Source organism: Chelonia mydas, chromosome 26, assembly GCF_015237465.2.
Source record: "Chelonia mydas isolate rCheMyd1 chromosome 26, rCheMyd1.pri.v2, whole genome shotgun sequence".
In the NCBI taxonomy this organism is placed as follows: Eukaryota; Metazoa; Chordata; order Testudines; family Cheloniidae; genus Chelonia; species Chelonia mydas.
In genome coordinates this window covers 311,271-338,346 of record NC_057859.1, presented here as the reverse complement: position 1 = coordinate 338,346, position 27,076 = coordinate 311,271, and the positions used below count along the sequence as shown (strand labels likewise).

The following is a 27,076-nucleotide window of genomic DNA, read 5'->3' as shown; positions in this document are numbered from 1 at the left end:
CTTTATTAGTTGCTACACGTCCCTGAATTCTTCATACATGGTCTAAGACCAGGACTGCCACAACTAACGAAAGACCCTTTGGCAACACTATATTTCAAACCGACACAGAACAGGTCCAGCTCCAAGTCCGAATCCAAGATTACTCCATGCTAAAATACTTACTTTCGAGAAATAGCCTACAAGGTGGCAGCCCTTGACATCATTCTGTGTCAGCACATAGAAAAGAAATGGCTCCACATCATAATAGAGTGTCTTGTGGTCCAGGAAGAGTTTTGCCAGCAAGCACAGGTTCTGGCAGTAAATGGTACTGACATTGCCATCAACCTTACAGAAACAGAGAACAAATGAAGTCATTACACTTATCACCATACAATTATCTGATTCTGCTGGATATCTCAATTCATTCTAACCCTCAAACATTAAAGAAAGGATTTCCAGATAATGCATAGTGGCTCAGATGATGGTCAAAGTGGTAGGGTACACTTAGGGGGCACTGATCACTCAGTTATATTAATATATCAGCCTGAAGGAGAAATTAATCCCATTTATGGCTTTTAACATATTTTGAGGTCACTAATCTACTCATGAATTTAGCACTATGACACGCAGGGCTATCATTCACTTCTTCATTCTTTACAGAGCTGAATGATTTAAGGACAAAGAGAGGGCAAGATTTTTAAGGGTATATGAATCCCACATGATCTATATGAATGTTGTAAAGGCATCAGTGTCACATTTTAAATGACACAGGAAAGCAGCAGTTATCAATCATTTTCCTAACTTACCTCAAAGACTGAAATATTGTTCTTTCTGTAAATTTCATTGGCTGGAGGATGAAACCAGCCACATTTCTTCATGTGCTGCTGGAGGATAGTTCTACTTTTCATATACTTTAGACAGAATTCACAAAGGTACAATTTAGGTAGCCTGTAAGTAAAGGTAAAGAAAATCAAAATCTATAAATACATTGTATGCTTTTGCTTATTAACTATAACAAAAGTACCAAATTCCTCACTCCTGCTAATACAGAACTTGAGGGAAAAGAAAATGATAAAAGCAGTCTCACTAACCAAACAACTTAACCAAATATCTACTTCAGCCAAAAATATAAAATAAGTCTCAAGCCACCCCATTTCTTTATTCTATAATGAATACACATTTTACATATACAGTGTTCCACGTACTGAGCTCTGCTAAAGTGTGAAACAGTATCCAATGGAAGTGGTGAAGGTCCCATTGTGTGTGTCAGCTAAAACTCTGGAGAAATACTGTAAGGAACTGTTCTGCATTGGGGGGAGGGCTTTGTAATTTTCAATCTCTAAAATTCAATCTCTAATTTCTATGAAGCCTTTCTCTGTTCAAGTCATTCACTGTGATGGGGTCGATGGTGAGCCTGCTATTATTGACTTGACTCCAATTACTCTCTCCAGCTACAGTGTTAATTACAGTTATTTTAACTAATCCCACAGCATTTGGAAGAGTAAGAATTATGTTTTACAGTGATCCCCGTGCTGCATGACTGGGTGAGAGAGGGTGTTTTGTGGTTTCATTCTTTCCCCTCTATGGTCTTATTTAAAGCTGGTCCACATTCTGAACTGACTTTTTTTCTGAAGGTTAGACAGCTTGTGGTTTAGACAGTTTGCAAGGTTTTCAGTGAATAGAAAACAATATAAAAGCGACCAAATAAATTTTACTCTCTCCTACATGGCCGTCTCCTAGGTCAGGAAACAGACAAATTTACCATATTTGGGTTTGGTAAATGTGAGGCATTATGCTGATGACAACTGTAAATAAATATCTGGAACCAAAAATAATTTAGCAACAGTTCATATAGTGTAATTTTAAACAAATTATTCTTAGCAACTTTTCTGCTTATTTCTTTTTCCATTTCCTTCAAGAATGCATCCTGCCATTTCACAGCTCTAAATCAGATTATTTCGAAGTTCACCTCAGCACAAGCTTTAACAGTTTATATTGTAATGTATGCTAATGAATATTGTTTATATTGTAATGTATGCTAAAACTAAAGAACTGATGAGACCTCAAACTCAACTTCTCCAGTCATCTACATGTTTAGTAGCAATGTATTGCCAGATCACTTAGCCTGGGAGTGCTCTCCCCCTTGGGAACACAGCATCTCAACTCTCTGCATATCCATCTTATATACCTTTCAAAAGCATTTGTAATACTTGCAGTATATAGGGACATGAGAGAATTTATCAATTTTTTGATTAGGCCTAAATGGACCCCAAGATACTCATTTCATTATTTATCATAAATCACATATATGCTCTTTATATGCTAAAATTCCAGTTCACCAGCCTGGGATTTCTGCACCTGCCAGAGTAACTATCACACAATTTGTAAACACCAATGAAGGTGAAGAGTTTGCACAGTGTACCTTGAGTATTCCTGTGGGTATGGGGAGGAGTACCAGGTGTGGATTTCATACTTCCCAAACTCGATAACCGAAGGGCAGCGGACTTGTGGATCAGGAGGCCCTGTCACCCCTACTTTCTGTTCAAGAAAAAAATATTTTTGTAAATTAGCAAATCAAATACTTATCAGTTTCAGGAGTACGGGGGGGAGCAGGGGAGGAGAAATATGTTTATATCCATCTAGTCTGTCTTCCTCTACATGGCTCCACAGAGAAACAGGAAGATGCTGACATCCACTTTTAAAGCCAACAGCAATACCACTTACTCTTCATGTATGGCACCCAATCCAGAGACGGGAGAGCTAGCAAACACCTTCATGACAATCAGATGCATTTAATATTACCCACATTTGCTGCAGGTCATAGCCCCAGATATAGCCAGCACTCAACAAACACTCTTATAAATCACTCAACCTAATCTTCTTTCAGTCTAGGTGCTTCTGTGTCCCCATCACTGCAGTATCTAAGCAGAGAAATAGATAACTGCTGATGGTGTTTGGACATACACATACATATATCCAGTGATAATGTATACCCACACACACCACATGCACTGCTGTGAGTTACAACAGTGGCAAACAAATCTCTATTCAGGGTATGTTCATTGGTCTAAGATGTTACCCAAACTCCTATTGACAGTTCCTTATCTGAGTTTGCTGGCAAACATTCTCCAGGATATAAGCTTTGGAATCCAGGAATTGCACACCCTCTCAATTTTTTTCAACTTGTCAGTCCATGATCACATTACTTCAAAAGGCTCCAACACTCACATGGTTAAAATCCAAAGGTTTTCAGTGACTTTGCATTGTCACATGTCTCAGCATGGACTGCATAGCTATTAATAAATGAGACCACTTAGCAGTAGGCTGTCAGATATTAATATGAAGAGTGTCAGTGAAATGCCTATAAATAAATGTATTCCAGTAGAATGAAATAGCTAAAAACATCCTTGGCATTTGGGTTACGGCATGAGATGCTACCATCCCAAATCCAGATTTTTCCATTTAGTATAACTCTATCTGTTAAGTAGGACTAATGAAGAAGGAGGAAAGCTCAGATTATTATTCATTCAGCTCTCCTAGGCGTACACGTTTGAACAAAATACCTCAAGATACAGAAAAGAACAAAAGCCTCCTGTCCTAGAGTTTTATCCAAAAGCACCACATGCGTTAATCAGCAACGGAGGTGCTCGGTTCATATTTCCTTCCATTCTTATCAAGGCTAAGTTTTTTCAGAGGTTGATCAAAAAAAATCTCAAAAATTATAGTTTGGTATCTGTGTATGATCAAAAGTTCCACTAATTGAAAAAATGCCTTTCCCCCTCAGCTTATTGATTCCATAGGCCCTTCCCTTTTAGGAAAAGGCCTGGGGGGTTGTCTCAGGTTCTCCAATAGCAAGGGAGCTAAATGAAGGAGTGAGTTTACCTTCCTTTGAACAGTAAAAAGGTTTTACTGAAAGACAAAAAATCCTGTGCTAGCTGGATTAAAACAACCTTTGGTGCTAAAAGCTAACACTAGTGTTAGGCTAGTATTTGGATCCCATGGTGAAATGAAAGTGCAATCACCCAACACTTTTCAGAATGGGATATATGCAACATGAAAATTTCACCTGTTAACAAAAGCCAATTTATAAAGAAAGGAGTAGGGATCTTTTTATATCTATGCAAATCCATAGTGAAGAATCTCCTACACTGTATTCTGATAGGAATCTCTATTCTTGTCTAGTCGAACACTACTGCATACTCTTCCTCCACTGTTCCTGAGAGCAACAATGCAGAGTTGCCAGTCAGTCACCAACACAATCATCCCAGGCATCGCCAGGCATGTTTCAAGGAAGAACAAAGAGTAATGTGCACCTGTGGCAATGTCTCCTGCGTCTGTGCCCTCGCATCAACAATCAACCTCTCCTCCAAATGAATGCCCAGTGTAAATGTAGAGACCCAGCTCCAGTACAGCTGTTTGCACATTGCAGTGGTCAGGAGAAAGCTCCCACCAAGAGATGTGTACTGAACAACTCGCAGGCTTGCTGTGGTCTGCCCCTACACTACTTCCGTCTCACACACTTACAGATTCAGTCTCTTCCCTGCGATACTTCATTCGGCTTGTGCATTTCCGTTTGCTCAGGTGCAGCATTTAGCTCAGCTCTACACAGGCACTTGCATCAACTGCATCTCAACCACTGTTTAACCCAATCCCTGCCAAAACCAATCCACCAGCTACTTCACTTTAAAATTACATTTGCCTTCACCAGATTATTTGCAATATCAAATACATTACATCTAAAGTTTGGTTTTCAAAAACTTGTTCCTTTTCTGGCCAGCAACTGTTTAACAAGGGCATCTATTTACTAAATTTCTGTCCAAACTGCTGGAAGATTAGATTCAGATTTTCATTTACTTTTCTAAGCCAAAATTCTCTGACTGAAAAAGCTAGTCATTACAGCACTTTATTATGGGGTTTTTGTTTTTTAAATCACCCATGTAATAGTATCAGAAATAAGCAATTATGTACAGCATTGCTGCATTTGTGCTGGGATCTGAAGGGTTAATGGCTCTCATATTAGTTTGGTTTATCTCACTGCTGTGGTTTAGTGCAGACTTATCACAACTCGTTATTCATTAAGGCTCTTTGTATATAGTGACTATATTTAGGTTGGGTTCATTCCAATTACTATGGAACAACAAAAGGTAAACAAACAGAAGCCCAAATATCTGGAGTAAGGGGAACAAACTGCGTAGGGATAGTTATACTTAAGGAAAGAGCAAAACTTGTAGTTTTAGAAGGAATAGATCATTCAAGACTGTGAAAACTATAAAAACGGACAGAATAACACAGAGGCCCACAGGCAGATGGTGATTTTATATAGGCTAATGCAATTTTTATATAGGAAAACAGAGTTCAGAGAGCTGGCAATTTCTCAAGGAGACAATATTGAAAGCACAAGTACAAACTATCCCCATGCAAAGGAAAACTAGAAAGAATAGTAAGAAGCCAATATGGCTCCATTAGGAGCTCTTTAATGACCTGAAAATCAAAAAGGAATCCTACAAAAAGTGGAAACATGGATGAACTGCTAAGGAGGAGCACAAAAGAATAGCAAAAGTATGTAGGGACAAAATCAGAAAGATTAAAGCACAAAATGAGTTATACCTACTAACAAGAGAGATAAAAGGCAATATGAAGAGGTTCTTTAAATACTTTAAGAGCAGGGGAAAGACAATGGGAAGTATAGATCCTCTGCTTAACAGGGAAGGAGAGATAATAACCTATGACATTAGGAAGGCTGAGGTGTTTACTGTCTATTTTGCTTCAGTTTTCACTAAAAAGAGTGAATGATGACCACATACTTAACACAATCAATATTAACAGGGGAAGGAACAAAAGCCAAAGTAGGAAAAAAACAGGTTAAAGAATATTTAGAGAAGATAGATGTATTCAAGTTGGTAGGGCCTGATAAAATTCATCATAGGATACTTAAGGAACTAGCTGAAGCGATTTTAGACTGTTCAAGAATCCATGGAGGATGGATGAAGGCCAAGAGGACGTGAGAAGAGGCAAACATAGTACGTATCTTTAAAAAGGGGAACAAAGAGGATCCAGGGAATTATATAACAGTCGGCATAACTTTGATAACTGGAAAGATACTGGAACAAATTATTAAACAATCAATTTGTAAGCAACTGGAGGATAACAGGGTTATAAGGAATAGCCAGCATGGACTTGGCTAGAGCAAATCATGCCAAATCAACCTAATTTCCTTCTTTGACAGGGTTACTGGCCCACTGAATGAGGGGAAAGCAGTAGATGTACTACATCTTGATTTTAGTAAGGTTTTTGACACAGTCCCACGAGACAGTCTCATAAGCAAACTAGGGAAATGCAGTCTAGATGAAATTATTATAAGGTGGGTACACAACTGGTTTAAAGACTGTACTGAAAGAGTAGTTATCAACTGTTCATTGTCAAACTTGGAGGGCGTATTTAGTGGAGTCCCATCACAAGGGTCAGTCCTGGGTCCAGTATTATTCAATATATTAATTAATTACTGGGATAATGGAATGGAGAGTATGCTTATAACATTTGAAAGACAGGATTAGAATTCAAAACAACCTTGACAAATTGGAGAATTGATCTGAAATCAACAAGATGAAATTCAATACAGACAAGTTCAAAGTACTTCTCTTAGGAAGGAAAAATCACATGCACAACTACAAAATGGGGAATAACTGGCATGACATTACTACTGAAAAGGATCGGGGGGGTTACAGTGAATATGAGTCAACAATGTGATGCAGTTGTGAAAAAGGCTAAAATTTTGGGGAGCATTAACAGGAGTAAACATAAGACACAGGAGGTAATTGTCCTGCTCTACTTGGCACTGGTGAGGCCTCAGTTGGAGTATTGGGTCCAATACCAGGCACCACACTTTAGGAAAGATATGGACAAATTGGAGAGACTCCAGAGGAGAACAACAAAAACTATAAAAGGCTTAGAAAACCTGACCTATAAGGAAAGGTTAAAAAAAATGAGGCATATTTATTCTTGAGAGAAGACAACTGAGATGGACCTGATAACAGTCTATGGGTATGTTAAGGGCTGTTATTAGAGGTTGGGGATAACTTGTTCTCCATGTCCACTGAAGTAGGACAAGAACTAATGGGTTGAATCTGCAGCGAGGGTGATTTAGGTTAGATATTAGGCAAAACTTTCTAACTGTAAGAGTAGTTAATCTCTGGAACAGGTTTCCAAAAAAGGTTTTAGAATCCCCATCATTGGAGGGTTTTTAAGAACAGGTTGGACAAACACCTGTCAGGGATGGTGTAGGTGTACTAGGTCCTGCCTCAGCGCAAGGGGCTGGATTTGATGACTTCTCAAGGTCCCTTTCAGTCCTACAGATCTATGATTCTATCATCACCCTGGGCCAGAAACAGAGCAATTACTTACAGAATACCATTCTAAGGAAGCTAGAGGCTCCATGCAATACACTTCCTAATATTTAGGCTCCAAATTGCTACTATTTAGGCAGTCCAAATATACAACAGCTCCCATCAGCCAGTCCTGCTCTACTCTGACCCTTCTAATGCAACACCCTTCAAGGCCATCCACAGCTCTATTGTTACCTGCTGCTCATCTTGTTCACCAGTATTCTTATGTTCATGTCCTATGACCTGTCAATTCAGTGCATTTTTAGCTCCCTCAAAGATGAAACATAAAATATAAACAACAAGAGATGTATGAATCAAAAGTGTTTTATAAGCTTTTACTGCAGCTCTCACCTTCCCTATTTTGTTTGCTGCCTCCATCTGACCTTTGTCTAACAGACTGTAAGCTACTCATGGCAAGAATCTGTCCTTTCAGTTTACCTGTAAAATGCTATGCATGCCTAATGATTAAGGCTGTGAGTCTGTCACGGACGTCACAGATTCTGTGACTTTCTGGGACCTCCAGGACTTCTGCAGCCGCTGGTGAGGCTCGGGCAGCCCCTGGGCCAGCCACACCGACTGCTGCTGTGGCAGTCTCGGGCCACCGCTCCCCGAGCAGCAGCAGGAGTTTGGCTGTGGGAGGGGGCTCAAGGCTGGGTCAGTGGATTGGGGCACGGGAGGGGATGAGGGCTCCGGGCAGCGCTTACCTTGGGGGCTCCCTAGAAGAAGCAACATATCCCGGGGCGAAGGGGCGGCCAGGCGACTCCGTGTGCTGCCTCCGCTCACAGGCACCACTGCCCCAGCACCCCCGGGAACCATGGCCAATGGAAGCTGCGGAGCCGGTACTCAGGGCGGGGGGAGTGCACTGAGCCCTCCTGGCCACACCTCCACCTAGGAGCCGAGGGACATGTCGCTACTTCCAGGGAGCCGTGTGGAGGCAGGTAGGGAGCCTGCCACCCTTCCCAAACCCCTCCGCCATGCAGCAGCGGTACCCCGCCCCACCCCCAGAGCACTCAAGATTTAGTCAGGGGTATATAGTACAAGTCATGGACAGGTCACGGGCTATGAATTTTTGTTTACTGCCCGTGACCTGTCCATGACTTTTACTAAAAATGCCTGTGACTAAAACATAGCTTTACGAATGATGCTACAGGAATAACTGCACTACATTCAGTTACAAACTGCATATATGGACAGAGGTCCTGAACTAATCAGATAGGGCAGGGCAGTGCCTGACAGATACAAACCCCCAAAGCACTTAGTATAGATTTCCTATTTCCTTAGGCCCAGATCTCAAACTCTGCAAAGAATGAAGATGGGGACATGCAGGAAAAATACTACTAAAATGTTCAAAGATATTCCACACAAGATTGTTTTACAGTATAAAACAGACATTGCTTATATTTTTTTATATCAGTCTCTCACTCACTCTGAATGGGATCTTTCTCAGTTTGACCAAAAATACCTAAAAATATCATTGGAGAGACAAGGTGAGTAAGGTAATATCTTTCATTGGACCAACTTCTGTTGGTGAGAGGAACAAGCTTTTGAGCTTACACACAACTTTTCTTCAGAAGCTCTGTGTAAGCATGAAAGCTTGGCTCTCTCACCAACAGAAGTTGGTCCAATAAAAGACATTACCTCATCCACCTTGTCTCTCTCATATCCTGACACCAATATGGCTACAACTACACTATATACAACAATAAAAATGTAAAAAGAAAAGGAGTTCTTGTGGCACCTTAGAGACTAACATTAGTCTCTAAGGTGCCACAAGTACTCCTTTTCTTTTTGCGGATACAGACTAACATGGCTGCTACTCTGAAACCTGTCAATAAAAATGTAATGATTTTTAAGTCCAATATCTCAAAATCTTCCAAAAATAGAAGCTATGATGATCTCTCCTTTTCGATGCCAAAATATTTCAGATTCCTGCACTGCAAGATCTGAAATATCAGATTTTATCAAAAATGTAGTCACTGGACTACAGCTGAATCTTGAATATGTTGGGCTTCAGGCAGAGGCTTTTTTGTTTTGTTTTCTGTGGGTGTTCTGTCTGTTTGTTTGTTTGTTTTTGGGGAGGGAGTGTTTGAGGGGAAGGGAGGATTTCCTTATTTGGGGAACAGAACATTTACCTTGCAGGTGGTGGTTGTTTTTTAATGATTGCTGGATCTTAGAATGTTAGAATAAGTCTCAGGAGGTGTGCACTACTGAGTGGACAGAGGGCATGTAAGATGGTCAAAGGTGCATGATTAACATATATTATTTTAGAACATAAACCTCTTCTTCTCATGAACTTTTTGCAATTTGTGAAGCTAATCAGTCACAACGTTCAGCCTCCTTGAATCAACTACCCATTACTATGCATTCTCTCAGAAAGGGGGATAGGGCAGTTAGCTGCTCTGACAGACTGATTCAGCAGTAGGAGTTCTTTTTCTCTCCGTTTATATATATAGCACAGGTTTAAGATTTCCCAGACACTAACAGTTTGACTTTACCTGCAGCGCTTGCTCCTGAATATCTCGGAACAACTCCATATCTTTTTCAGTCATGATATCCTGGCTCCCAAGAAGCCGCTCCTCATTTTCCTGTTTTCCATCCCAGCCATCCTGATTGTCTGTGAATGAGAGAGAAATTTCTCACTGATCATTAGCAAAGCTATAAGTGCATTCTAGTAAGAAGAGGCTCAGCTGCATTTAGGCTACGTCTACACTAGCATTTTTGTCAGTAAAACATAGGTTGCTCAGGGGTTTGAAAAAAAGACACCCCTGACCAACATAAGTTACACTGACAGAAGCAGCGATGTGGAAAGTGCTAAATTGGCAGGAGACACTCTCCCGCTGATATAGCTACTGCTGCTTGCTGGGGTGGTTTAATTATGCCGACCAGAGAGCTCTCTCTACAGTTGGCATAGTGCGGCTACACAGGAGACCTTACAGCGGTGCAGCTGCAGCAGTACAACTATGCTGCTGTAAGGTTTCTAGTGTAGACATAGCCTTAGTCACTTTGCCACGTTTCTGATGTTTGAGACCATACAGGAATAGATAGTTTTGGATCAATGGCCCTGAAAGAGATAATGCAAACATACTGGACCTGGTTAAATAGCTGGTCTCTTAAGTTTTCATGTTATTATAATGACATGCACACAATGAGAATTTAGAAACAAAGGAAATTACATATGGCTTACTGCTTTGTTTCTGGTAAGCAGGGATCTAGTCAAACAAACATGGGCTTTCTCTGCCCCTCCCAAAACAGACTGGGCTATACACCCCTCAACCACCAGAAAAGATATTCCACTTTATGAAAAATCTGAGTGAAAATTGTAAGGCTTGCATTTTGCAGGAAGCACCTTTTCCCATCTTTTCACCAGCACCAGAGAAGGCACTTGAACTCCACAGAGCTACAACATTCTTGGTTCAATATTCAAGTAACCGTCCCTGCAGCCACATCAGCAATTTAACAGCCTGCTTGCTGGGGATTATTTGAGAGTGGTGGAGATTACAGCACTTCATCCCATCCCACAACCATCAAGTGCCCATTTTACACTTCCAAAGTCAACCAGTCTGATGTTCATAATTAAGGATACAATTTGGTCACAGAGGTCACGGATTCCATGACTTTAACAGATCTCCATGACTTCTTCAGCTCTGGCTGTCAGCGCCGTGCATGGTGGGGCTCTGGCTTCGTCTTCAGCCCTGCTGGGACCATATCCTGATTTTGTCCTTTTTTTCCCCGCCATGACTGTTCTGTGAATTTTGCTTAATTTTACTGTGACAAAACTGTATCCATATTAATAATTATTTCTAAAGACAGATTTCCTGCATGGCATTGCTGAATATTATCCACTGGTTATACAGGGCCAGTTAAAGTAATCAGTGACCAAGTGATCAATCATCTTATTGGTTTCTGGTGCTTGGGAAAAGGGGATATTACTTGACATATAATACAGGAAATTACACAAGACTGAAAAGAGCATAAACACTGTCACTTGATTTGCAACCCAGACAGCATTCTTTAGCTGAAAAAAGTGCTTGAAACTTGGAGACGGAGTAAGGAGATGACAGGTTTCAGTGAGCTGTAGCTCACAAAAGCTTATGCTCAAATAAATTTGTTAGTCTCTAAGGTGCCACAAGTCCTCCTTTTCTTAGGGTGAGGAGAGTTAATGCCCTCCAGAGTGCCATCTAGTGGCATGTAAGAATGTGTCCAGGACTACTCAGAGCAGAACCTCTCACATTCCAGAACAGTACATACCTTCTACATGTGGCCTATGCCACACAAAAGAAACTCACAAGGGTTCTTTCTATCATACAAGTTTGTTTTTAGTTGTTCCCTGTTTCATACTTTCACCTCCCTATTTATAAGAAAACTTTTATTAAGTTAGCCCCGGCCTCCGAGTCACTCACTCTTCCCGAACAATATTTGACATGACTTTACAGATTTCTCAGGCCACCCTTAGCCCCTTCCTTTTGGACTGGAACTGTATCTATCTATCTATCTATGACCTTCTATGCTATACACACACACGCACATAAATATACATATCTTCCATTCTCCAACTTGCTATTCTATCATGACATCATTGCAGTGTTGTAGCCGTGCTGGCCCCAGGATATTAGAGACACAAGGAAGATGAGGTAATACATTTTATTGCACCAACGTCTGTTGATGAGATAGGCAAGCTTTCAAGCTTACACAGAGCTCTTCTTCAGGTTTGGGAAATGTACTCTGCATCACAGCTAAATACAAGGTGGAACAGATTGTTTAGCATAAGCAGTTAACACACATGCCAAAGGACCATTCAAGGTGAAGTGGCCCATTAACACCTCTCCAGTCATAGGATGGAAAGGAAAACAAAAACAAAAAGCAAACAAAAAAACAGGGGGAACCTGCATAACACCTTCAAAAGACAAGCCTGGGAGCTTAAATTCATAACATTGCTAGATACTAAAAACAATGGACTGAATAGAGACACTGGATTTATGAAAATAACAAGGAGTCCGGTGGCACCTTAAAGACTAACAGATTTATTTGGGCATAATCTATTGGGCATATGTGGGCATAATTGTTTTTGTGGATACAGACTAACACGGCTACCCCCTGAATCATAGAATCATAGAATATCAGGGTTGGAAGGGACCTCAGGAGGTCATCTAGTCCAACCCCCTACTCAAAGCAGGACCAATCCCCAATTTTTGCCCCAAATGGCCCCCTTAAGGATTGAACTCACAACCCTGGCTTTAGCAGGCCAATGCTCAAACCACTGAGCTATCCCTCCCCCTTGTTGGTTTATTACAACAATCTATAACCCACTTAACCCCCTCCCTCCCCGCTTCCTCCCTTGTCCCCCCTATGACTGGAAAGGTGTTAACTGGCCACTTCAGCTTGAACAGTCCCTTGAAATATGTCTTAACTACTTATGCTAAACAATCTGTTCCATCTTGTATTTAGCTGTGACACTGAGTACGTTTCCTAAAGGAGAGCTCTGTGTAAGCTCAAAAGCTTGTCTCTCTCACCAACAGAAACTGGTCCTATAAAAGATATTACCTCACCCACTTTGTCACTCTATTATGATGTCTAATTCATTTTTGCACTTGAATCTGTTACTCTCTAGATGAAATTTCTACCATCTACCAGCTCTGTTCAATATCTTCTACCTCAGTGAACCCTTTCCTGGCTTAAAAGAGGCTGCCTTGACTGACAGGGGGACAGATCCTTTACCTGTGGGCCAGTCTGAAGTGCTAGATCTTCTGGTGCCCTTTTTCCTGATCCTATATTGCTGAGAATAGTCCACCATTTCCCCTCGGGCTTTCCGCCCATCAGGGGAGGGGGTGAAGAATTTGGTAAGGCCATCAATGAGCCCTTTGGTTTTCTTGTTAAATTTCAAGGTGGTGCTGCTGTCTCTGTAGAAGTCCAGGGCATCTATCCGTTCCAGGTATCCTCCTTCTGCCGATGATGCTGACTGGCTGGATAGAGTGATCTTGCGCTTCCGGCCCCGACCAGGGCCAGTTCGAACTTTACTGAAGGGGCCTTTCGATCTAAAGAACCAGGAGGCGAAAAAAGGGCCAGACAGTAGATGTGGCAGAGAGAGAGAGATTTAGGTAAGGTAATAAACTGGTTTAACATCTATGTACCACGCCAATCACCACGGTATCTAGACATCAACTGCACAATTCAATAAGTGGTAATCAAAGCCCTGTTTACTGCATGACAGTCTGGGCCTAAGTTCCACAGCAAAATTCCTAGACTATTCCTGCTTACTGGAAATTCTCTAGCAGATTATTTAAATATAAAAATGTAGGTTTTTACTGAATGAAAAGTGAAATTGAATTATACAATCTGTACTGCAGCCACAGTATTAGTAATGTTCATGTTAAAGTCAGTTTATTTATGCTGTCCCCACATCTTCATTTTCTGATATGCCAAAGATTTTATATTGCCAGCACACCTGCATTGTAGAAACCATCAGGAAGAAGCTGAAGGCTTTGACAGCTGAGTGAACAATTAAGGACTGTGGGATATGCACATTAGCTGGCTGTTTCTGCTAAAACAATCACCAGTGAAAAAATTAAGAGTGTTGAGATTTAAACTGTCATCTTTTAGGTTTTAGACATAAAAACCCATTGAAACGGATAAGACAGTTCATGCTTCTCAGAGCTGTTGTTTCAGAATATCTGTTGACTCAGGCAGACATCAATGAAACAACTGCTATTTTCTTCACAGGTTTACTTTGCAACCTAATGGTATGTCTACACAGCAAAGAAAAACTCGCGGCTGGCCTGTGCCAGCCAACTCGGGCTCATGGGGCTCTGGCTGCAGGGCTATTTCATTGCCTGCCTCCTCCCTGTCTGGTCCCCTCCTCCAAGGTCCGAAAGCCTGGGCTCCAGCCCGAGCCTGGAAGTCTACACAGCTGTTAAACATCCCCGCAGCCCAAGCCAGAGATGGTTGGCATGTGTCAGCCACAGGTTTTATTTTGCTGTGTGGACATACCCATAGGGGCAAGAAACATGTTTTTTTAAATGCAAGCTTGGTATCTGAATGTTGCAACTAAGTCTGCAGTCATGAAATTGTGAAATACACATGACCTGCCTTTCTTGTACTCTATTAGGTTTAAGAGTGGTCTCATCTAAGCCCATTATGTTGTAGAACTCCCCACTACAATGAAGGAACAAAAGAGAATGCTCCCTCCACTGACCTAAACATCAGTGCCCCTTTAAGACCCTCACAAAATATCATTTTAATGGGTTGCTCATATTCAGCAACTTCTGTTTCAGATTTCTCATTCATTGTTGCAGTGTATGTAATCTACAACTTTTCTAACTCCTAGCAATATTTCCAGAGGACTAGAGTGCAACTAGCCTACGTTGACAGGAGCGGTGCCTTGCTGCAATAGAGTCTTGCTGTAAACCAGCAAAGCTAGTCTGAAGTAACGAGGGCTAAATACTTTAAATCTAAACCTCTGGTTACAGCAAAGGGAGAAAGAAGAACTGAACAAATGCCCCAACACTCCTTGACTGTACACAGTAGTCTGAGAAATCAAATTCTGTATAGAACAGTTAATATTAGTACTGTGAAAAAAATTATGTACTAAGGGTATGCCTACACTTAAAATGTTACTGTGGCACAACTGCAGCTGTGCCACTGTAGTGCTTCAGTGTAGACACTACCTACACAGATGGGAGGGATTCTCCTGTCGATGTAGGTAATTCACCTCCCTGAGAGGTTGTAACTAGTTTGACAAAAGAATTCTTCCATCAATTTAGGGCAGGGGTTAGGTTGGTATAGCTACATCTCTCAGGGGTATGGATTTTTTAACACCCCGGAGACATAGCTATACCAATGTAAGTTCCTAGTGTAGACCAGGGCTAGAGATATTCACCTTAAGTAGGACACTAAGCCCTCCACAGAAGTCCCATTTATTCCCCCTCCCCTGCCCCTACTTTCTTTTTCTCCTTAAAGCAACTTACGCTGTGTTTGGTTCTTAACCTGTTTTTGGGACGTCCTATTGGGTTGGCATAGCGTCGTTTTATCTGTGCTGCCTTCTTGTGTAAAAGTTTTCTTCCTTTCTTCCGTGGCCGGCATATCTGACATATCCACATACCTGTAAGACACAAAGCCTCATCACAGGATGAATGAAAAAAACAGAGGCAACAAAGAGTACAGGTCCCCTCCAGATGGAGTGAAGAACAGTCTGACAGACCCCCATTACTATAAGGTTGTAAGAAAACTATCTTTCTGTCCTAGCAACCTAAACTCAAATCCTGCCTTGGTGGAAGCACTCACTCCAGAAAGGCTCTATAGGTAAGTTTTTAAGCATGCTTCCTGCAAGCATAGAGGAGCCCACGCATCAGATTATCAGAAGAATAGTACAGAAGGAAATCCATTGAATGAGTTCCTACTTTACTTAAGGATAGTGCCTCCAAACTGGGTGGAGACATCACCACACCACGTGGGAAGACTTCGACATAGACTTCCCTTATACATGGCCTTTGAGGTACGAGAAGAACAGAATAAATTGAGCTTATGCTCCAGGAGCTACTCACTGCACAAACAGAAATATCTGCTGCCACTTTAAGGACTGCATATCAGTTTTTTTCTTCTACACAAAGCTACTCATTCACCCAAAGAAGTTGATAATGATAATCTGCTACCATAACCTCCATCCCCTCAGACCTCTGAAAACTTTTAAACCAGGAATTTAACATTTTGATTCTTTCTATTGAAAGCAGAAAAGGAAGAGAATAAAGGATTCTCATCTGAAGGTTACATGGAAAGTACATGCTCTCCTCACTCTATGGCTTTTAATACTGGAAAAGTGGTGCAATGAGTGAGATAAAGATAGGTAAGGAGGAGACGGGAATTCTCTTATTTTCTGATATGCCGATACTTTCAATTCGCCTCTCTCCCAACATCTCTTTTAATTCCCCCATTTGTTGCACAGAGTCCTCACCTTTCGGCATCCTGGTGAGAGGTGGGTCACAGCACTCCATGTGAAAACCTCGGTCACATGAGTCACAAAATAGCATATTATCCTGTGAAAAAGACAGACAGCTCTGGTTAGCTTCACACCAGAGGACTGCACCAGGTCCAGCTCTCAGTTGCCACTGACCCCAGACAGGCTATGTCAAGTTCCCAACCATAAATGTATAGAGTACTGGTTAGTTCTGAGTCTCATTAGGTAACCAAAGATAAGCCAAGCAGAAGCTGTAAATGTTTGGTTCCAGAAGTACTCACTGCATTTTTGCCCTGATCTCGACAGGAGCTGCAAGTTTTGCACTCAATGCACTGCCATCGTAAGGCCTTCACTCGAACTGTTAGCTCTGGAGAGAACTTCAAACAGGACGGATGACCTATGAGAAAAGGATAGATAACCCCAAGGAAGCAATTCTGCTGCTGTCATTGCTCTGGGACAGACATAGAGGAGGCCTAATTAGTCATATCTTTCACATACAGTTTCAGATACCCAGAAGCGCCTTCTATTTCAACACAGATCTCACCAGGACTTGGTGCTCCAGCTCATATAAACTTACAGCTCAAAATCAGATATATTGCATGAAGTTTGGCAGCCCCTTTCCTAGCTGAATACATTTGGACTTAACTGAAGAAATTTTTGTGAACTGATTTATTCTTTGTCATAGAGACAAATAAAGATCTTTTTTATAGCTAAATTGTCCTTTGTCATTTTGAACACATGAGCAGATGACTAAAGTGAACTTCTAACTTGATATTTTTTGTAGTCATCTGTAACTCGTTTTAGATCAGAGCCACACTGCAGGCACTTTATAACTACATAACAAAAAGGCTGTCCCTGCCACCAACAGTTTACAATCTAAGTACAGGACAAGGTACAGCAGATGGATACAAATAGGGAGCACAAGGAAACAATGAGACAGTAATGGTTGCTAAGTTAAGCAGTGGTCACAGTACATCAGCTACCTAACCACTGTCAAGTTTTTTGCAGGCATCATGGCAGAACAGAGTTTTAAGGAGGGATTGGCAAGGGGACAACGAGGTGGCTTTGTAGATGTTTAAGGGGAAGTTCTCTGAGGCATATGGTGCAGCATGAGAGAAAAATTTTCAAATAAGCATATTTGGGCTAACAAATGGACAATGAATGCTGGCATCACTGGTAATAGAGGAGACAGATTATAGGTGGTGAAGTGAAGATAAGTAGTTTGCATATGATGTGGTGTAGAGAAGAAATAGCAGTGAGTCTGAAAACTGATGTTTCCAGCAAGCGTTCTGAATGTATATAAATGAGGCAAGACAGGAAAGTCTGGGTCTTAGAGAAGTTATGCAAGAAAAAGTGGCAAGATTTAGAGTGGCCATTATGGTTAATGGGAGAGCTGATCCAGTGCTGCAGGTAAAATGAGGTGAGGGCAAGGAGTCGAGCAGCTAAAGGATCAAGTGAGTCATCAACATGGAACAAAGGCACAGAGGATGACTGTGGGATACTAAGATGAGAGACAGATTTTGGAAAAAGAAAAGGAGTACTTGTGGCACCTTAGAGACTAACAGATTTATTTGAGCATAAGCTTTCGTGAGCTACAGCTCACTTCATTGGATACATGCATCCGATGAAGTGAGCTGTAGCTCACGAAAGCTTATGCTGAAATAAATTTGTTAGTCTCTAAGGTGCCACAAGTCCTCCTGTTCTTTTTTGGATACAGACTAACACGGCTGCTACTCTGAAACCACAGATTTTGGAGAAGTCCTGCAGCCTGTGTTATACAGGAGGTTGGACCAGATGATCACAATGGTCCCTTCTGGCCCTGGAATTGACGAAGAGATCACTGTGATCATCTAGGCAGACTTCCTGTGTAACACTGGCCATAGAACTTCCCCAAACTAATTCCCAGAGCAGATCATTTAAAAAAATATCCAGTGCTTCATTTAAAAATTGCCAGTGATGGAGAATCCACCATGAGTCTTGGTAAATTGTTTCAATAGTTAATTACTCTCATTGTTAAAAATTTACACCTTCAGGACGTCTTGGATAAGTGTGGTATAAATGCCTCATTTAGCAAAGCACTTAGGTACCTACTTAAATGCCTAAGTGCTTTGCTGAACTAGGGTCAAAGAAATGACAAAATTAGCCATAAAGAAGACAGCTTTCTAAAAAGTTTACAAAGGGCTTACTGAACTAGTTATGTGGCACTTAAATGCAACTGTCCCCCAAGCTGAAGGAGCACAAAGATCAGCTAGTCAAACCCTATTGTTCCCCATCCAGGACAGTCATGTGGGCACATCATATTAGATCAGAGGTTCTCAGGACAAAATTTTTGGTGGCCACTCTCACACTTTTTCCTAAAATACTTAATTAGCTTTAGGAAAACCAAATAAATATGCATAAATTATAATGATCTGAATATGTATATATTTACTGATAGCTAGTAAGTCTGTTGTGAAAAGTGATATTAACAAACATACAAGTATCACTTTTCACAGCAGACTTACTCAGCCCTGGCAAGCCTGGGGACAAATTAAGCCCTGGATGGAGGGTCAGGGGAGGCAGTGGGCCCAGGGGAGATGGGAGTTGTGGGAGGTAGCGGGGGGCTGGAGCCTGAAGCCCCATGTCCAGAGCCTGCCACCCCGCCACCCCAGGGCTGAAGCCCAACGCCCCTGGGAAGGCGGGGAACTTGTTGGCTGCCTGCTCCTACAGCGTTGTGCCCCAGGTGACTCCAGAGGGGGCAGTGCCCAATCCCTGCTGGTAGCCCCAGCAATCAACACCAAGGCAGTGCATCCAGGAGCAACAGGGAGGGGAAGGGGGCGGGACTTTGCCCTTCCTCCCCCACTCATCACAGCTCAGGAGGCTGTGGCCACAAGGAAGGCCCATGGTGGCCGCATTTGAGAGATACAGTTGTTTCCAGGAGCACTATAAGTGGTCACCTACCACTGTTGCCACAATCAGCACACGAGATGAGCTCCTCAGGTTTTTTCTCACGATTCTGTTCTTTTGTACCAAGGCAGAAACTGCAGATGGGAATTGGTTCAGCAACCGGCTGTGAGGGAAAAGCAGAGATCAAAGTGCTCAATAATTTATCAATCTATAACCCGCTGAACAAATTTTCAACTAATTATACAACTTACATAGCATGCAGAGGAAAAATTATATAGAATTATATACAAGTTCATGCTAACCCCATGATACAACATATATTGTATTGATGTGGCTGGGAATTGTAGCTTTAAGAGGAAATTAACATACACATAAAATTCCATTAAAAAACTATATCAAGAGAACACTAAGGTTGCAGGTTAAGCACTCAACCTTAATTCTGGCATTTCCCAACTTTAATTCTGTACTTTCAGTGTGCCTCCCTTTGTACATCTGCATTAAGATACAGCCTTTAATTACACAATCACACACTAAAGTGCTCCAATATATTATACAATCTTAGATGTTCATCACATCTACTACTGGATGCAACTCTATGCCAGAAAGAAATGCGCAGATCTCATTTATATGCAAGATGCTTCAATGTGGCTGGACCAATCCAACAGTGGTCTTTTTGCAAGCAAAAGACTGATTTTATGTAGCGGTAATACAACTTGGGGGATGCTATTGTCACTTCTCTCTGTCAGTCAGACTTCAGTGCACACCACACACCGGACAGAGACTGAGTTGTGTTTTCCACAGTGTCCACCAGATGGAAGCACTCAAGACAAATGCTGTAGAAAATTCCCACAGTGTGTATCTTGGGGCTAGATGCTAACTGCATAGCAGGATCTGGAAAGGAATGACTACTTGGGGGAAAAAACAACAAAAAAAGTATGGATAAAATCAGAAGTTTTAATCCTCACCCTCAGATTAAGGAGATTTTAAGAGTAACCTACTGAGAAATGTCCAAGTGGCTATCCCACTGGTTCTGTATCTAATTATATCCCTGGGATAGCTAAGGGATTCCCTTCCATTTCCTCCATTCTTGGTTAGAATTCTGGATAAGAGACCAAACAACACGACGATAGATGGACTCAACACACAGACACTTTCTTCTCTTGTTTGAAGGAGGAAGCTAGGCAGGGTTTGACATGTTTCTTGATGGAAGGAAAAACCAGGTAAAATGAGCCATGTGTAAATATCTCCATCCACAGTTAGGATGGTGATGTGCATGGATCCCTTGTCTTCATTTAAAATTGCAAGAGGAGAGGATAATACCAGGCACCCACAAACCTTATCTTTTCATTCCTGGTTAGGCTTAGGATACCAGACAGTTAGTTGTTCAAGGTTAGTTCTGGGAAATATGTGAATTGAGACATTTCAGTAAATTGCCTTTACTCTCTTCCTTTTGTATTCTCCTGTCAGATGTTTTTATCCCACTGCCTCTCCTTAGCTGCAGTGTCCTCTTTCTATGCAGCATTTATTACTCCAAGTGCAAATTATCTTATTATTAAACAAACACGATCTCTGCCATAACATTACCACCTCTCTCTTACACAGCTATTTTCATCAGAAGATCTCACAGCACTTTACAAAGGAGGCAAAGTATCATTATCTGCATTTTACAAATGGGGATACATAGGCACAGAGAGGTGAAGTGACTTGCCCAGGGTCACTTAGCAGGCCACTGGCAGACCTGGAAACAGACCCCACATCCCTCTAGTCCTAGTCTTGTACTCTGTCCTCTGGGCCACTGCAGCTCCTATTCAATAAGAATCCCAACAAGAATAGCTATTCTCTTTCAAAGCAATGGTACATGCAGTACAATCCTTTTAGGGTTTAAACTCATCAAAACAACCATTACTGACATTTTTAATTCATTATTTATAATCAGTGATAGATTAGATCAATCATTAACATTTTTTAATCAGAAATATTCTCATTCATGAACTTCTTTTAAAATTAGTATGTTAATTTGTTTTCAATTCTACCTGTCTAATTCTGCCAGCAACCTGATCACTAAAAATAAGACCATTTCACATCCTGGATTTCATTGTGCCCCATTCTCTCATCTCCCTCCAAAGGGAGATTTTGTTTCAGACTAAAGTTCCTATGGTCCATTTGCATAATGAATCTGAACTACAACAGAATAATCTTTCTGACACAAGTTAGTATATGAAACATAAATGCTGTTGCTAACAGAAAATTATTTTACATAACTGACCATTAGACAATAAATAATGATATCTCTATGCCAACATCTGAAACTGTATAGATTTCCAGTTCAGTCCAGAATTAAGGCTATCATGATGCTAATGTTCCTTTGGTTAAATTCTATTTGACAGAAGCAATGTAACTAGAAGAGAGTTCTACAATTACATCCAAGTTGTGATTTTATATTATGCTACTTTGTTTCAAAGGTGGCAAAACACCACCAACGCAGAAAGCAAAATTTAAGCAATTAAGGGTACTTACAGATTTGCTTTGAACATAAAAGTTCTGTTCTGTTATAACAGAGCTGGGATAAATACTCAATATAAACAATAAACTTCATCGTTTTAGGACTGAATTGTGTCAGATCCTAATCTCAGTCACTCACATATCTCAAGGAAAACTTTACAGGCTACTGGTAGTGAAGCCTCATCATCTTTAAAGGACTGTAGGATGATAAAATTACTTCATACATTCCAATAAGCCTGAAGGATTTCTGATCTACTCTTCAAAGCCATAAGAGTGTTCAAGTCTCACACTAAGATGTCATCTGGAAATATGAATTGCAATGCAATGAATGCAAATCACATAGAAAGAAGTCACCACTGTAAGAGAATACAACGTCAAAAGAATGCAAAGCTGTAATTAAACTACTAGCAGCCTGCTCTCCCACTGTATGTTATATGTGCATCACAGAGGCACCAGGAGACTGCAGGTACATATATCACACAGGATAAAGAAACAGGAAATCACAACTGGAACTCTGTGCACGATTCTGGTGATTACAGTAAAAATCCATGTATTTCCCCTGACATTCACGAGTTACATCAGGGATGTATTTGGCCCAGGGTCCAAAGCTGTGGTCTAATGGACTAAACACCTGGCTGAGAGTCAGAAGACCTGTGTTGTATTCCCATCTTTGCTACTGACCCATAGTATGGCTTCGAACATGTCATTTAACCCGTTGGTGTATTAGTTAGCCCATCTTGTAAAACTGGGATGCCACCACCCACTTTTAGAAAGAACTCTGAGATCTATGAATTTAAAGAACTATACTCACAATATATTGTTAAAGCAATATCCAAAAAGTTTCACTAGTAATAATAATCTTATTTTCTCCTCAGTTCTAACTTGTCCTACTTCCATAAATTTATAATGGAATGATTCAATCATTTTGATCAGAGAGAGAAATTATATTATACAACTGGAATATTAGTTTTGAATTCATTTGTATATACAATAGTTTGAGAGAGATGTATTTTTACAAATAATACAGCACCGAGAGTGCTAGGTGATTTACAGACAAGAGACAATTCTAACCCTGAAGAAATTACTCTCTAAAGAGACAACATAGACAAGGGAACAGAAGCAACAAACACAGGCGATGGAGCAACACATCATGCCACAGCTCTGCTATCAGATACACCAGCATGAATCCCTGCATATGTGCGATGTCAAATCAGGGTTAGCACAGGCACAAAGGTCCAGGTACACAAATCTAATTGCAGAACTGAGATCTATGTTAGTTCATTCTTTCCCATGTATTATAACACTATAAACAGAAGTGGACTAAAAATTTACAGCTATTGATTCATTGTACTGATGACTGGTTGCAAAACCGTTTCAAATAAAGACCTTGGCTGCTTTCATACACAAAAAACTTCTTAACACTGTAACCTTGAATCAAATTTTCTGTACTTGATCTCTGCCCAAAACTGCACGTGTTTTGCTGCTTGCTGAAGGTTTGAGCAATATCCCTTCAAACTTTTCACGATGAAAAAAAATTGTCATCACACTTAAGATAGGTCTTTGGCCAAACAGCTAAATTGAAACATGAAACAAAGGAGGAATCCTCGAATGAAAACCAGCAATCTAGACTGGTTTTGTTTTAATCAAGGTATGGCTATTTGAAAACTGCAAACTCAGTATATACAACAGAAAACTACCTTAAACCTACATGTGCACATTTAAACAGATCAACTGCACATGCACAACTAGTTAAGTGCACGTTAGTTTCAAGAATTTTCAAGCCCTCTGGTGAAGCTCAAAGAGAATGTAAGTGACACAAACCAGTAACCCACAGATTTTAATTCCTTCCCCCAAGACATTAGTTTGTCCATTTTGCACACATGCACTGCAGTATTGGCACTGAAGTATTTTCTCTCTCTCACACTTGTTAAATGCAACATCTTACAGAATTACCATGAAATGTGCTAGATGTGCAATATGGTCAAGTTAATGTTGCCAGAGAAACTTTAATTTTGGACTTTTCTAACTTCTGAGTGTTTGATCTCAAAACCTTAATGTTGCATTAGTGTTAGTTTTGTATTTACACATGCCATAGTTCGGGGACCTTTGGTTTATTCCAAAGAGCCTATCATGTGGACCACATACATATATCAATAGGGCCAGATTAGGTTCATGGTATATGGGTGTTTTGTGTCATTGTTTCCTTCTACTCCATCAGTCTATCTGTATCCATTTGTTGTTTCTTGTTCTATACTTAGATTGTAAGCTCCATGGGGCAGGGACTGTCTTTTTATTCTGTGTTTGTACAGTTCCTAGCACAGTGAGGTCCTGGTCTCTGACTAGAGCTCTTAGGTGATATGATTATAACAATCATTGACATTTTAGGGCTATATTTGACTTAAATACTGAGACTAGAAAATAATTTATTTTAATGATGTAACCTTTTCAGAAACTGGTAAGATTTTTATTTAATTTGGATGTTATATATACTTTCATCATGCTCACGTAACTACAATTAATTGAAGTTACTAAGTGACAAGACTTAAGAGGAAATAGATTGAGAATGATTAAATAGTGAACTCCTGTTTGTAATACCGTATGCCCCGATTCTGCAAACATGTGCTTAATTTTAAACACATACGTAGTTCCAATGAGATCAAGTTCAAACTAAGCATGCACATAAATCTCTGCAGAATCTGAACCTGACTGAATATGTACTGTGGGTTATTGCCCACTTTGACAGAAGATTTACTGACTAATAATAAATTAGAAGATTGCAGGTATCCTAATTAAACCTACACAAGCTAGACAGAGGTGATATGACTAGGTTAACAGTAATTATAAGATACATAAGGGTTGCAGTCTATTACAAACACTAATCTTAAAATGTAAAAATATCGTAAAAATCATGGCACAATTTATGAGCCAATCATAACAGTTCAATCACCTTTTTATGTTACTTCTTGTGCATCCTTTGTATGTGTTTTGTTTTTTTATTAAGGTAATCTCTTTGGGACAAGGACATGTCATCTTACATATCTGTAAAATGCCTAGTAAATTTTGGGGCACTGTATTAAAATGAAAACAGATATGGCCCTAAAGAAGGCAGATATTTGCTGAAATATCAGCTAACGGTTATTTTCCTTCCAAACATAAATTGCTTGAAAATATGTAAAGGATATGCAAGCAATCTGGTTGAGGACTGTGATTAGAGCTGGGAGAACCCTGCTCCAATGACTATTTATAAAAAGTAGAAAGAAAGGGAGTACTTGTGGCACTGAGAGACAAACCAATTTATTTGAGCATAAGCTTTCGTGAACTACAGCTCACTTCATCGGATGCATTCAGTGGAAAATACAGTGGGGAGATTTTATATACACAGAGAACATGAAACAATGGGTGTTACCATGCACACTGGAACGAGAGGGAGGGGTAGCTCAGTGGTTTGAGCATTGGCCTGCTAAACCCAGGGTTGTGAGTTCAATCCTTGAGGGGGCCATTTAGGGATCTGTGGCAAAAATTGGGGATTGGTCCTGCTTTGAGCAGGGGGTTGGACTAGATGACCTCCTGTGGTCCCTTCCAACCCTGATATTCTATGATTCTATGAGAGTGATCAGGTAAGGTGAGCTATTACCAGCAGGAGAGAAAAAAACCTTCTGTAGTGATAATTAAGGTGGGCCATTCCCAGCAGTTGACAAGAACATGTGAGGAATGGGGGAGGGGGGGGAGATAAACATGGGGAAATAGTTTTACTTTGTGTAATGACCCATCCACTCCCAGTCTTTATTCAAGCCTAAGTTAATGGTGTCCAGTTTGCAAATTAATTCCAATTCAGCAGTCTCTCGTTGGAGTCTGTTTTTGAAGTTTTTTTTGTTGAAGAATTGCCACTTTTAGGTCTGTAATCGAGTGACCAAAGAGACTGAAGTGTTCTCCGACTGGTTTTTGAATGTTATAATTCTTGACGTCTGATTTGTGTCCACTTATTCTTTTATGTAGAGACTGTCCAGTTTGACCAATGTACATGGCAGAGGGGCACTGCTGGCACATGACGGCATATATCACATTGGCAGATGTGCAGGTGAACGAAGAAACAGATTGACAGAGCCAGAAGAGTACCCAGAAGTTACCTTCTACAGGACAGGCCCAACAAAGAAAATAACAGAATGCCACTAGTCATCACCTTCAGCCCCCAACTAAAACCTCTCCAACGCATCATCAAGGATCTACAACCTATCCTGAAGGATGACCCATCACTCTCACAAATCTTGGGAGACAGGCCAGTCCTTGCTTACAGACAGCCCCCCAACCTGAAGCAATACTCACCAGCAACCACACAACAAAAACACTAACCCAGGAACCTATCTTTGCAACAAAGCCCAAAGCCAACTGTGTCCACATATCTATTCAGGGGACACCATCATAGGGCCTAATCACATCAGCCACACTATCAGAGGCTCATTCACCTACACATCTGCCAATAGTTATAGGGAGTCTGCTTTCTCCTTCCCCCTACCGTTTTATGAATCTAGTTCTCCTTTGTTTTTGTCTAATTGCCCAAAATTGAAACAAAAAATTTTGAGTTGGGTCATCTTCCTCTGCAGCATGTGGGACACTTGCCAAAATTATCTGGGTGGGTATATCTCACTTAATAATTTCCCTGCCATTGCAGGGCCTCAAGCACTTTGCACTGTAGTCCCTCCTATTTTCTGCCTGTGGCACATAATAGCAAGATAAGAGGAAGAACAGTCCCCCACTTTCTCACTTCACCCCACTCTAGAGCCTCCTGGTGAGAGGCCTGTGTACATCTGGTGTACATGTCATTGCTACAATACTTCTGCACAGTGAATCACTCCAGGGTCAGTCTCTGCTGCTGCTCAATTTTCTCAAGCTACACAAGTTTTGAAACTGACTTAAAAATATGAGTTAGTCTGCAAGAGTAAAGCTAAAAGGAAAGGAGTTCAATTAGGAACACAAGGAATTAAGATAGTGAATCAGACCCATAACCCAGTTAGTCCAAAATCTTGTCACTGACAGCAGTCAGTACCAGTTATTACAGAGGAAAGTGCAAGAGCTCTGAAGTGGGGTAGTTATGGGACAATCTGACAACAGGAAAGTTTCCTCCTAATCCCCAACAGCTAGAAGTTGGTGCCTGCCCTGAAACAGGGTTTATAACCCTTTTAAACAGTTCCCTGCTCCCCCAACAACTCTGGATATTCATGTTAGAGTGTGTGTGTGTGTGTGTGTGTGTACATTCATGTTAGAGAGAGAGAGAGAGAGAGCGCGCATGTGTACAGACACACACACACAAAATCCTTTTTTAATTCTGCTAAGATCTTGGTCTCAGTGATATTTTATGGCAAGGAATTCCACAGGCTAATAG

The 27,076-nt window shown here is 40.8% G+C and overlaps 1 protein-coding gene across 1 annotated transcript in view; it reads right to left on the bottom strand.

Moving 5' to 3' along the window:
* Positions 1-27,076, bottom strand: part of KAT6A (lysine acetyltransferase 6A) — a 77,955-nt gene that overhangs the window by 26,259 nt on the left and 24,620 nt on the right. Inside the window, exons 3-12 of the mRNA XM_037886133.2 lie at positions 19,249-19,357; positions 16,590-16,705; positions 16,306-16,387; positions 15,323-15,456; positions 13,802-13,803; positions 13,077-13,393; positions 9,857-9,975; positions 2,402-2,517; positions 786-927; positions 163-324 (exon numbers count right to left, since the gene is read on the bottom strand). Coding sequence (XP_037742061.1) covers positions 163-324; positions 786-927; positions 2,402-2,517; positions 9,857-9,975; positions 13,077-13,393; positions 13,802-13,803; positions 15,323-15,456; positions 16,306-16,387; positions 16,590-16,705; positions 19,249-19,357 — 1,299 coding nt within the window. The remainder of the gene's footprint in view (positions 1-162; positions 325-785; positions 928-2,401; positions 2,518-9,856; positions 9,976-13,076; positions 13,394-13,801; positions 13,804-15,322; positions 15,457-16,305; positions 16,388-16,589; positions 16,706-19,248; positions 19,358-27,076) is intronic.